Source organism: Haliotis rubra, unplaced genomic scaffold, assembly GCF_003918875.1.
Source record: "Haliotis rubra isolate DU_JTF1 unplaced genomic scaffold, ASM391887v1 Scf474, whole genome shotgun sequence".
Classification (NCBI taxonomy): Eukaryota; Metazoa; Mollusca; class Gastropoda; order Lepetellida; family Haliotidae; genus Haliotis; species Haliotis rubra.
The window spans coordinates 589,644-603,036 of record NW_025767162.1 but is presented as its reverse complement, the minus strand read 5'-3'; the positions used below and the strand labels follow the sequence as shown (position 1 = coordinate 603,036).

Here is a 13,393-nt window from a genome sequence, read left to right as displayed (position 1 = left end):
TGACCATGTCAAACTGTCAGAATTGATGGTCTATCAATAAAAATCTGAAAACAGTCTATAGGAACAGACACTCTGCGTGCAAAATACCTTCTGAATACCATTGCCCTTGTTTTCCATAAATGCTCTCTATCTGGCCAGAACACAAGTTGTTCAAGTTGATGTACAAGACATTCATAACCTGATTAAATGTCCTGGAAATTTTCTTCCAGATCAAACCATTCAGTCTCATTAATGTAATAATTTACTTTTGAAACAACGATGAATGTAATGATACTAGATTGAGCAATGCCATTAGTGTTACAAAAGGAGGCAGGCCAGTATAATATCGTACGTTATCATCATCACCTTCAAAGTGTACAGTGTTATTTACTTTCATTTTATAAACTATCTTCTCAGGTCCATTATTCTCATGTTTTAAAGATTCATTTTCTGATTTAAGAATTGTCGATTTCAGTTTTGCAACGTTTACGTTCCTGCTTGGGTGTAATATTATGGTCCTGATCTACTGGTTCTATCTCTGATTCTTCCTCACAAAGTCCCTCTTCTAGATCAAACCGCAGGTTCCAGAGTGTTGATGCTCCCTTGCGCTCCTAAATGACAAAGAACACCAGTTATTTGGCTAATTACATATATTTCAGTAACACTCATGTAGCAAATGCACTGGTGCGTAAACATTCTATCTTAAACAGTGTTCAAAAATAAATCTTGGAAATCAAGAGGTCAGTACAATGTATATGATGTAAATAATTTAGGATTGGGGAGAAAATCTGTGTTACACACTACAGCAAAAGTCAATTAACCGAGCACCCCTTAATTTCAAAATCCTTAATTCAACTACCAGGGATTTCTACTACTAGACAAATCAGAACTGTCCAAATGACCAGACAGACAAATAGGCAGAAACATTATATTTAAGTGTGACAAGTCAGTTACATAAGAAATATACATACATGATAAACATTAAACATGATTAGTTTCCCTGGAGACGGAAGAAACGAGAACCCTTGTCATTGTTTCAACTTGGTATCCATTCGGGATGGGTGTCCTGATACCAGGACGAAGGAGAACCTGGAGACGAGTATTTTATTATTAATATAATCATCACAATTACACAATTAACTGTATGAAGGCATGCAGAGTTCAGATATATTCCCATTGCTTGAAATTATCAGAGACAGTATTTAGCCACGGTGGCCTGACATGTCCACTAATCACATGGACTATTTCAAATATTATCGGCTTATTATTATAATGTGAAGCGGGTTAAAATTCGTGTATTCGATCATGTCGAAGCAAAAACGAATACATTCGCTGCTACACCCACATACCTACCTACCTACCTACCTACCTACCTACCTACCTACATACATACATACATACATACATACATACATACATACATACATACATACATACATACATACATACATACATACATACATACATACATACATACATACATACATACATACATACATACATACATACATACATACATACATACATACATACATACATACATACATACATACATACTAACATGGCTATTTGTATAGCGCCGATATCCAGCTCAGCTCAGCTGCTCAAAGGCGCTTTGTTTTTCCCTCGTTCACTGGATGTCAATCTCAACGGAACATCGTATTGTCAATCTCAACTCCCTGGGGATCATACAGATGTACATATTTCCCTCCACATTTCCATCACATAACTGTGTAGTATCTATTTGTAATTTGCTATTTGTTGTAAGGATTCTCTTTCCATGCATATTCTAAAAGTACATATTTCCCCCCATAAACATATCACATTACTGTGTAGTATTTATTTGTAATTTGCTATTTGTTGTTAGGATGCTCTTTCCATGCATATTCTAAAAGTACATATTTCCCCCATAAACATATCACATTACTGTGTAGTATTTACTTGTTATTTGCTATTTGTTGTTAGGATGCTCTTTCCATGCATATTCTAAAAGTACATATTTCCCCTCATAAACATATCACATTACTGTGTAGTATTTACTTGTTATTTGCTATTTGTTGTTAGGATTCTCTTTCCATGCATATTCTAAAAGTACATATTTCCCCTCATAAACATATCACATTACTGTGTAGTATTTATTTGTAATTTGCTATTTGTTGTTAGGATTCTCTTTCCATGTATATTCTAAAAGTACATATTTCCCCCCATAAACATATCACATTACTGTGTAGTATTTATTTGTAATTCGCTATTTGTTGTTAGGATGTTCTTTCCAAGCATATTCTATAAGTATTGAGCCTATGCATGCTACGAATAGACTAATGGGTGTCTGACAGTTTGAGAAAAAATCTTTTGTTTCATTTCACCTAGACTCTTGGTATTTATTACAAAGACCATTTGTAGTTTGATTCTAAAATGCCTGAGGAATTCAGTGATGCATTTACAGCAGCTGAGTGTGAAATATACGTGATGTAAGGGGAGTCTCAGTACTGGCGCTCACGGAACGCGCACTTTGGCGTTCGTATCAGTGTATTTTCGAAAACATTCCAACCGATTCTAGGTTCATAGGCAACGTTACAGAATGAAATAAACTAAGTTCTGTTCTGTTCTGTTTCAAAATTATCATAAGCTATATCATAAGCTATTTTCAACACGTTAGCTTTATCTAAGATAATAGTGATGGTATCAAGATTCAGGACATTTTCCCCAGAATCCTAAACTGTGAAGTATATTTGTGTGCGTGATATATTTACTGTAGAATTAGACCTTAAAGTGAACTTTAAAGAGGAAGGACATAAATGTCCCTCTGGCATCCAGGGGGATTGAAAAGGGAATGAGCTACAATATATCACATCACGTTAACAATATTGTAACCACTTTATGACTTACACAAGTTATACATTTAAATCATATGTAAAACATTAAAGTATAAAACTTGAAAGTACACTGTACTCAATAGTGATATATCAAATACATATTCCAGTAAATATGACTCACTAGGGAAAGACCATCAAAATAAAGTATTGATGCATTTATTCATATTTGATCTTTATTTTTCATTATTTTAATTAAGAGTGAATGAGTGAGTTAAGTTTTACGCCGCACTCAGCAATATTCCAGCTATATGGTGGCGGTCTGAAAATAATCGAGTCTGGACCAGTCAATCCAGTGATCATCAATGAAGAAAGTTTCTGGTTACTGAATGAGCGACGACACACACACACACACATACGCACGCATGAACGCACGCACGCACGCACACACACACACATACATACAGAGCCAATTTCATTCCTACATGTTCCATTAATTTCTTCAGGGATTATATGACAGTTGGGACGTTAGGATAAGACCTAAAATATAAAATGACGGTAATGTTTTAAAACACAGGTATATTATGGCTTGACGTCGGGCCTGCATGTTCTCTTTATAAGCATCTCTTAAAATATGTTTTGATTTATTTCGCTATGTAAATATTTTTATCCAGTAGAATCAAATGGTTAGGTTCTTAGGATAATGAGGAAATGTTCAAGACTTATGGTAATTCAAGGAAAATATAATAATTGATCTAAAAAGGCATCTTCTGTACAGTAAGTTACATTTTAAGAACTCTTTTGAGGGAACGAGATGGTTTTAAGAACAACATTCCAGTTATATCACTGCGTGTCAGTTACTGTGGAAGAGATTTAGGTGTCGATCGTTTACCGTTAAAGTGTTACTCCCATTAGGGCAGATGACAGACCAATCAGAACCGTGATCGGTAAAACTGATGTGCCAAAGGAAACAACTCCGAAGCCCACAAGAATGAGTAAGTGAGATACAATTCAGACATGTCGTCACGAAACAAAATCGTACGTGAATAACACATATTTTTAGACTGTAAAACAGCCTGTCTTCAAAGAAAAATATAATAACTTCATTATCACATATCTTTTACAACGTGCTTTCAAAATAATAAAATATTTAGTAACAGCATAATATAATAGGGGGCTAGGGTTCGCTAGCAAGCAAATTCCTAACTCCTAGCAGGGGGGAAAAACTACAAGAGTTACGATAGACAAAGCATCTTAATTCGGATGAACCTGCGGTTAGAACCCATGTAGAGTTGACATTTGGATAACAAGAGGGCACAACCTTTCAGGGATCAGGAACTTAACAGCTGGTTGTGGTTAAATGTACACCTATGGAACTTCAGCCCTACCCTAAAATACAGATAAGAAATATGACCAACCATTTTAAAAAATAATGTCATAACCTGATAAAACTGATAACCTAAATTTAATCTTATCAACATATATTCACATATAAATAACACCTAAATGGAATGCAACGCATGAAACAGTTGCCTATTGGAAGCATGAACATACGGTAAGAAAACTGAGTGAGTGAGTGAGTGAGTTAATATTTAACGTCACATCGGCAATATCTCAGCCATATCGTGACGAAAACAATTAAGACAATAATAATAGAAAACATTTGGAAAGTTAATACCTGTCGGCGATGGACAGTAAAAATACTAGAGAATCACAGATATGAATATAAAACTAGCAAGCAAAGCTAAAACATTACAGTTAAAGAAGACAATACAGTATAAAACAGGGGTTGTAGATCGCCAACAACTGAAGGGAGATCACCATACTAGGAACCATGGGGACTTACATTACTTTTGCTACCTGTATTGACCCTAGTGGATTTACACCATCCCTTCAGCCGCTGGCGATTGTAGGCCAATTTAGCTGCCAGTTAAAAGAACGAAAATACTACGTTTAAAATGTGGTAAATTTATGTTTTACTTTGAAAGTTCGGTAAGAAAACTGACTTTAATATATACAAATTATACTGACTGACTGACTGAGTTTAGTTTTACGCCGCTTTTAGCAATATTCCAGTAATATCACGGCGGGGGACACCAGAAATGGACTTTACACATTGTGCCCATGTGGGGAATCGAACCCGGGCCTTCGGCGTGACGAGCCAAAGCTTTAACCACTAGGCTACCCCACCGCCCCCTATACAAATTATAAGAAAGGTGTAAAGTGCATATATACTATTCTAATATTATCGTATAAACACAAATATTAGCAACTTATGGTCTATTTTATTATAAAAAGATATTCAAAAACATTGGGAATCGTTTGAAAAGGTAAACAAGATAGAAAAAGGATTTTACGTGGTCCTGTTTTTTACTACTGTACCTCATTACAAAACGAGCAAATATTTGTCGTTCCTTCCATGGAGAGGCCAAGGTAACCAAGTCGTCGAAAACACTACAAGTTTTTGTCCGAGCAAGGTTTCGTATAGTGGGTGTGACATTAACCTGCGAGCTAGAATCCCGGTTCGACCCCAGTATGTTTCTAGGTTTGTCAGAACCACAGCCTTGGTCGTCAGAGTCATCAAAGTGGCAACTGTTCTGCATCCTTACTTCCACTTTGAGCCAACACGTCATGCTATTAATGGAACTCTGTTCAAAGTGGGATTAAACCCAAACTCACTCACTCCTAACATGAATGTGATTACAAACGATTCAATAATTATTCGGATGTTTTAGTTTAATAAAACATTCCGGTAATGAGTCAGAAGGTGTTAAGTCTTCAAGGGGATGAATCGAGATCGGCATCTTCTGCCTCGTCTTGTAGGGGACAATGTCAATCCCACACGACTCATGCCAAAATAGATTAAATGATGTTGCTTGCTAGTTACTGCCAGAAGCTAGGCATCATCATCGGCTTGAGAGGAATGTTGGTGTTTCCATCCCCCAAAGACAAAATGCAATAAATGATGTTACTTGCTGGTTAGGGCCAGAAGCTCAGCATCACGATCGGCTCGGAATCATTATTCTTTCTCTGAAGTGGGACATCTATGTCCACCTTCTCCATGGTTTCTTGAGTTCTTGGTTTCTTGAGTGAGTGATTGGATTTTACGCCGCTTTTAATATTCCAGCAACAACATGCAGGGGACACCAGAGATGGTCTTCACACATTATGTACATATGAGGTATCGAACCCTGGTCTTCGGCGTGATGAGCTGACGCTTTGGCCACTAGGCAAACATTGTATCTCAGTGGGTTGGTAGTAAACTATAGTCTGGACTATGGCAAACAACCAACCATGTACATCGTTAACTTAGGGCAATATGCACCCGTGAAGAGCCACCTCCTCGTGGTGGGTGCTGGGTAACGCTAAGCGCTCTTCAACCCCCCGTTGCGGACCCGGGGTATATTTGGTCCACCAGCCCGTTTGCCGTGGGTTGCGCCCCTTTGTCGTTGGAGGAAGGGAGTCTGGTGGTTGGGAGTCTGGTGGTTGAGGGCACTGGTTCCAGGAACAGCGTTCCTTTGCCCAACACACCACTTCGCCCCTGACTTCACCTACACGGGTGGTAGAACTGGCCCGGTTCTATCAATCGGCTGGTCACGCCAAGCCATGTGCTACATATATGTACTACTGCACAAAATTTTGAGAATTATTCCATGATTTTTTTAAACACAAAATTTCAAATATACAATTTCATGTATGTTTTTGCTTAGAGTCGTATGTCCAGAAGGCGGTGGCTCATGGGCCAATCTGCTGGATCTTTAATTTTTCTGCTGGAGTATATCATCCGGGTATCCTTGGTGCTGCAAGTCGCAGATCCGCTTGTTTTTAGCATTGTCCTTGTGATACTCCGTGGTGGATGGGGAGATCGGATGATGAACCTTGAAAAATTAACCATGGCTTACCAAACCCCCCTAACAAAACCCAAACGTCCACTAGACACTGATCCAGTTTATAATGATTAAAGACTGTCCACGTCCATTGAATACTGGCCACGATTTCTTGCTATTGAAACTGTTGACAAGACTCCATTGAAGTTGAACCCTTTTGCTATATCTAAGGGTATACGGCGCATTGCTGGTGATGTCAAGAATATTAAACGTTTACGTTCCGGTGCTCTGTTGGTTGAATGTGGGAAAAGGCAACAAGCCACCAACCTTATGAGTACAGAATCGTTTGTCAGCGTTCCGGCCACAGTCACGGCTCATAAAACATTAAACAAGAGCAAGGGAATCATCAAAGACCGTGATCGATAGTTTGCAGATATGTTGGAACTTGACATCGTCTCTGAGATGAAAGGTCAAGGCGTACTCTTTGTCAAACGTTTATCAACCCGGAAAAATTATGCTGTTATGAAAACAAATACCTACCTGTCATATTCGTCATCAAAAGTTCCAAAATCTCTACATTCCGAACCCTCTAAGGTGCTTCAAATGTCAAAAGTTCGGTCATGGCGTAAATACTTGCACATTGTCTGTTGTATGTGCTCACTGTGGTGAAAAGACACATGCAACAGAAGATTGTGACAGTAATGTTTAAAAAATGTACCAACTGTGACGGGGATCATCCATCTTACTCTAAAAACTGTCCTGTTTGGAAGCATCAAATGGAGATAAATAGAATCGAATTTACCCAAAATATTAGTTTTGCCGATGCATAAAAACTAGTTCAAATCTCAGAGCATAAGGGGAGCTATGCTTCTATCACCAGAACACTGTCAGAAGCAACCACTAGAATAACAAAGTCATCTGCATGCTGTCAGACAAACTTGACCTGGGTTAAATCCGAATCTCCTCTGATATTCTCACCTGCAATATCTACCCAAACAACAGAATCAGTTCCTAGTACGTCTCAAAGCCAATGTGAAACATCCTCTGATCTTGACGCATCATCTCAGTCGACATCAAAGTCTACTCAGCCCCTTAAAGGCAAAGGTAAGAAGCCAGATTCTTTGAAAAAACTCAGGGTCAGAAAATCAAATCAACTTATACAACAAATATGGTTCCCTTGAGGACAAGGATGTGTCCGAAACTGTCCGTTCTAGGGCGCACAGCTTGTCGCCCATCAAAAAAGTACGGGAAAGATCCCCAATAAATCCTCTCTAAAGATAGTTTATCACAGTCATATTATACGGTGGAATTGTAGAGGACTGAGGACTAATTTCAGTGAATTACAACTTTTAGACCAGGATTTAACACCATCAGCGTTCTGTTTGCAGGAGACCTATTTAAAACAGACGAATGCTTTTGTCCTGCGTTCTTTCAATGCATATCATTGTTTTTTACCACTGGGTGACAGGGCCACTGGATGATCTTACATCCTAGTCAAACAGAACGTTATCCATATCCCTGTTGCACTTACTACTAATTTTCAGGCTGTTGCAGCGCAACTAACTTTGCACGTTGCGTTTACATTATGCTCTCTCTATATATCTCCGTCTTCAACGTTTCACAAAAACCGATCTTCAAGCTATATGAGCAACTCCCAAAGCCCTGTATTATTATGGGAGATTTAAATGGGCACAACCCAGTCTGGGGTAGTGCAAATACAAACGTTAAGGGTAAATTACTAGAGGAGTTTTGTTCAGATATTGATTTATGTATTTATAATGATGGTTCAAACACATATTTACACCCTGGTACAGGAACCTATTCTGCTCTCGACTTGTCAGTCACAAATTCTGAACTACTAAATGCATTTGAATGGTCAGTCTACGCTGACCTCTGTGGAAGTGACCATTTTCCTACTATACTAAAACCTTTAACTCCATCTGATGTACCTCCATCACAAAGGTGGAATTTTAAGGAGGCTAACTGGGATTTATATGAAACACTGTGTGCTACAAAACTGAAACCTGAACTTTTTATTGACGTTCCTGATGCTATTAACTGTTTTTTCTGATGAACTGAATACCATAGCTGATGTATACCACAGTCCTCTGCAAATCCACATATCCGAAAACCATGGTTCAACGATGAGTGCAAACAAGCTAGGAAGGCAAGGAAAAAAGCAGAACATAATTTCCGTTGCCATCCTATGGTGCATAATTTGTTAAAAACGCTCTAATTAATAAACAACACGCTGTGTCTTTTTTATCTTGAAAAGGCATCTGACACCACGTGGAAATATGGCATTTTAAGAGATTTACATGGCTTCGGATTGCGAGGCCGTTTGCCTCAATTTAAAGCTAACTTTTTAAATGACAGACAATTTCAAGTCCGAGTGGGTTCTACCCTGTCTGATCATTACAGTCAGGATGAGGGTGTCCAACAAGACAGTATTTTGTCTGTGACACTATTTAGTATCAAGATCAACAGTTTATCAAAGGTTTTAAACGATTCAATCGATGGATCACCTTTTGTGGATGATTTTAATATTTCTTGTCGTGGTAAAAATATGAATACTATTGAACGGCAACTGCAGTTGTGTTTAAACAAGATAAATAAATGGTGTCTTGAAAACGGCTTTAAATTTTCTAAATCCAAAACTAATTGTATACATTTCTGCCTTAATACAAACCGCATAAAGACCCTGAACTATCTCTAAATGACACACCATTGACGTTGTGAAGGAGGCCAAGTTCTTGGGAATTATTTTGACTCACACTTAATGTTTTTACCACATATTAAATCCCTTAAAACTAAATGCCTGAAGGCACTTGACTTGTTGAAAGTCACTGGTACGTTCCAAACTTGATTTGGGTTCCATCGTTTATGGTGGAGCCTGCAAAAGCAACCTCAAACTATTAGATTCTGTCCACCACCAGGGTCTATGACTTTGTCTTGGGTCCTTTAGAACTTCTTCTGTTGACAGTTTCTACGGCGAGGCCGATGAGCCATCTCTTACACAACGCCGTATATAATTATCCTTGCAGTATGTAACAAAACTATATTTTAATGAGTCAAATCCTGCATTTAACTGTGTTTTTCAATCCTTCTTATGAGGATATGTCCAACAAAAAGCCTTCTCTTGTTCCGCCTCTTGGTTTGAGAATTAATCCATTCATTTCTGCTGCCGGCATTGAGCTGGAAAATATATCTCCTTCACGTCTTCTTTCTTCTCCTCCTTGGTAACTGGTGAGGCCTGAAGTTGACCTAACTCTGACAAAGTTTTAGAAAACTGTAACAAATGAATTACAATATCAACAAGAATATAATCAATTAAAACATAAGAAAAATGCATACAAATCCTTATTTACAGATGGGTCCAAGGATGGTTGTGCGGTGGCATGTACCACTGTGATTGGATCCAGAACGATATCTTCTCGACTACCAAATAACAGCTCTATTTTCACAGCAGAAGCTAACGCCATATTAACAGCTCTTAAATATATTAATAAACACAGTAAACATAAACCATACATAATATTTTCCGATTCTCTTTGTGTCTACAGGCTATTAAAAAAATCTTTCTTGTAAACATCCACTTTTATTAGAAATTATTTTAATGGTAATGAGCTTGCTACTGGCCAATGCGACATCGTCTTTTGTTGGTTTCCCAGCCACGTTGGCATTTGTGGGAACACAATGGCCGATCTTGCTGCTAAGACAGCACTCAACAAATCTGTGACACCACTTCTGATCCCATACTCTGATTACAAAGCTGCTTTTAGATCTTATATCCGTGATCTGATGCAAAAGAAGTGGGACACCCAAGTAGGTGTAAATTACATACAATAAAACCAAGTATCGGTTACACCTACTTGGGTTGTCAGTCAAGATTTGAAGAGTCATCATACGACGATGTCGTATTGGCCACAAAAGATATACTCATGAGTACCTATTAAAAGGTGAGGTTCTTCCGTTTTGTATCCCTTGTGATGAAAGAATGACGGTCAAGCATGACCTGCTTGACTGTGTTGAATATTCCATCACAAGGGATATCCATTTCAAATCATGAACTATGAAGGATCTTTTTAGTAATATAAGTTCTCATTTAATTATTGTATTTTTAAAAGAATTAGACCTTTTAATTGATTTGTAAATATATACATATTTTGTTATTGGTATTTTAGATTAGTAACTGAGATTGTTAGTGGGGGTTTAAGTATTGTAAAATTATTGTCCTCCTGAGAGGATACGTAAGTCCCGAAACATTCAAAGGAAATTTAAATTTACCAGCTGTTTTAAATGTAGTATTCTTGTCATTTTAAATTTGGCTAAATTTGACTTCAATCGCCAGCAGCTGAAGGGATGATATAAATCCAACTAGGGTCCATGCAGGTAGCAAAAGTACTGTCCCCATGGTCCCTAGTTTGCTGATCTACCTTCAGTTGTTGGCGATCTATAGCCAGTTTTTATATTGTATTGTCCAATTAGTGCTATTAGTTTTACTTTTCCACACTAGGTTTAGTTGTAATTGTGATATTCTAGTTGTTTTACTGTCCTTCGTCGACAGGTTTTTATAATATACATATATTCCATTTCAATGTCACATATGTTCTCGTCACGATATGGCTGAAATATTGCCGATGTGACGTTAAATAATAACTCACTCACTCACTCACTCTTAGGGCCATAATCTGGAACACGACTTCAGCTCCTACTTAAAAAAACTCAACTGTGGATCCAGGCTTTTTACGTCAATCAACCACACACACATAAGTAAAATAATCTTAAATGCGACATTAAACACCAGCACCACCATTATGCCAAAATATTGTTATTTTTCAACAGTAACATACCAGTTATAGCTCTCGTCTTTCTCGCAACGACGCAGTGTGAGCCAATTGATCAGCATGCAACTGTGGAGACTAAAAACCTATACAAGAACATCAAAGCCCTGGCTAGGAACTCCTCCAAAGTGATGTTTGGTCATCATGCTGACACAACATTGGGAGCTCAAGGAGGGCATCCTCCATACTTGGTCCAGACGCTGATGCATGACGGCGATGTGCAAGGATACATCTTTGGTGTAAGTGTTCAAAATGCCCATGGGAAGAGAAGGCAACAGAGCCAAAACCCACAGATTCTCTAGGCATGGCATTAAGTCAAACCCAAATGTGTCGAAGTATATGTCTGTTGTTTTAGTTGTTTTAGCAAGATATCTTACTTAGGAATATTCCATCGCCAATAATTTACATGCAGCAACGACTGGAACAGGACTGTTATTGTTTTCTTTGGACACCTGATGGCATCACTGAGTTCTCGTGATCCATACATGTAATTATCGCCCCTTACTTTCCTTGCTCCCAATTATATTCTTTTCGGCAGAAAGTCAAGAAAGGCTGTTCTCGAGCGTTGACGTGTTTGTTTCAATTTACATTTGTTACAAAACTAAAGACCATGCATTATATTTCAGGAGAAACAGGCACTGTCTGGCTATCCTGATGAGTTGTCTGACACCAAAGGTGTCACAGGACAATACCCAGCTGTGTCTAGTTTTGACTTTTCTCAATTTCTTGATGACCGAACCGCGACGAAGACCTACCTGGCCAAGCTTGCTTATGCAAGAGGGCAAGTTATAACCTTTTGCCAGCATCTCAACAACCCCGTCACTGGTGGGTCCCCATGGGTGAAGAAGGATACAGGGGATGTTGTTCATACAGTTAAAAGAATCCTCCCTGGAGGAGACCATAACCTGAAATACAAGGAGAACCTGGACAAGATTGCTGACTGGGCTCTCAATTTCACCGACTCCAGTGGTAAACTAATTCCATTTATCTTTCGACCTCTTCACGAACTAAATGGAGGATGGTTTTGGTGGGGCCTCTCTCCCCAAACTCAGAATACGGCGGATGATCTGAAAGACCTGTACAAGTATATCGTGACATACTTAAGAGATACAAGAGGTGTCCACAATATTCTGTATTGCATCAGCCCAGATAAGTTCAAGACTAAAGATGACTACCTTAAGGTGTATCCAGGAGACGACTTCGTCGATATCATGGGCACTGACTTCTACTACATGCATCCAAACCAGCCTCCAGTCTCTGATCTGAAGAGAACCTTGGATGATTTGGTGGACATGGCAGAGGCAAGGGATAAGATTCCAGCACTGACAGAAACTGGCATCATGCAGAATGGTATTGATTCTGTACATAACTTCTGGAACGACCACATCCTAGACATCCTGAAAACCGATTCCAAAGCAGCAAGGATCGCTTACATCCTGGCATGGGCCAATCACTGTTTTGGAAGCCACAAATGCCAGCTCTGGATTCCTTACAAAGGACATCCTGCCGAAGGAGACTTTAGGAACAATTTCTTTAATGATCCTATGACTATATTTGCGAACCAGATCAGTGGCATGTATAACTGAGAGTCGTTGGACGAGAATACTATTTCTGTTATTAATCCATTAATAATTGTAATTTTAATTATATTCAATAAACATTAATCAATCAATGGTGGTGTGGTTATATTCTATATGTGGCTAACGTTTTATTTGAAATATCTGTTCGTGTCAGTCACAGTTAAGATGAAGGAGTTTGATCTAATACGGATCAGTTGTATTCCAGTTACATAAAGGCTATTCAACTCCCTGTGTGAGGAGCTCGTAGAACCCAGTTAACGGTTTGTTAAAACCCATGTACATGGATATGGTGCGTAAAATCATAAAACTTAATAAGGCTAAAAGATTAGGACTCGGTGGTTTGTTATCTA

The 13,393-nt window shown here is 38.4% G+C and overlaps 1 protein-coding gene across 1 annotated transcript; it reads left to right on the top strand.

The window, feature by feature from the left end:
* Window positions 1–4,292: 4,292 nt before the first annotated feature.
* LOC124290787 (mannan endo-1,4-beta-mannosidase-like) lies at window positions 4,293–13,135 on the top strand. The gene is made up of 3 exons (XM_046727609.1): window positions 4,293–4,347; window positions 11,465–11,702; window positions 12,090–13,135. The coding sequence occupies exons 1-3, from the start codon at window positions 4,304–4,306 to the stop codon at window positions 13,047–13,049; spliced, it is 1,242 nt and encodes a 413-aa protein (XP_046583565.1). The 5' UTR covers window positions 4,293–4,303; the 3' UTR covers window positions 13,050–13,135.
* Window positions 13,136–13,393: the final 258 nt, after the last annotated feature.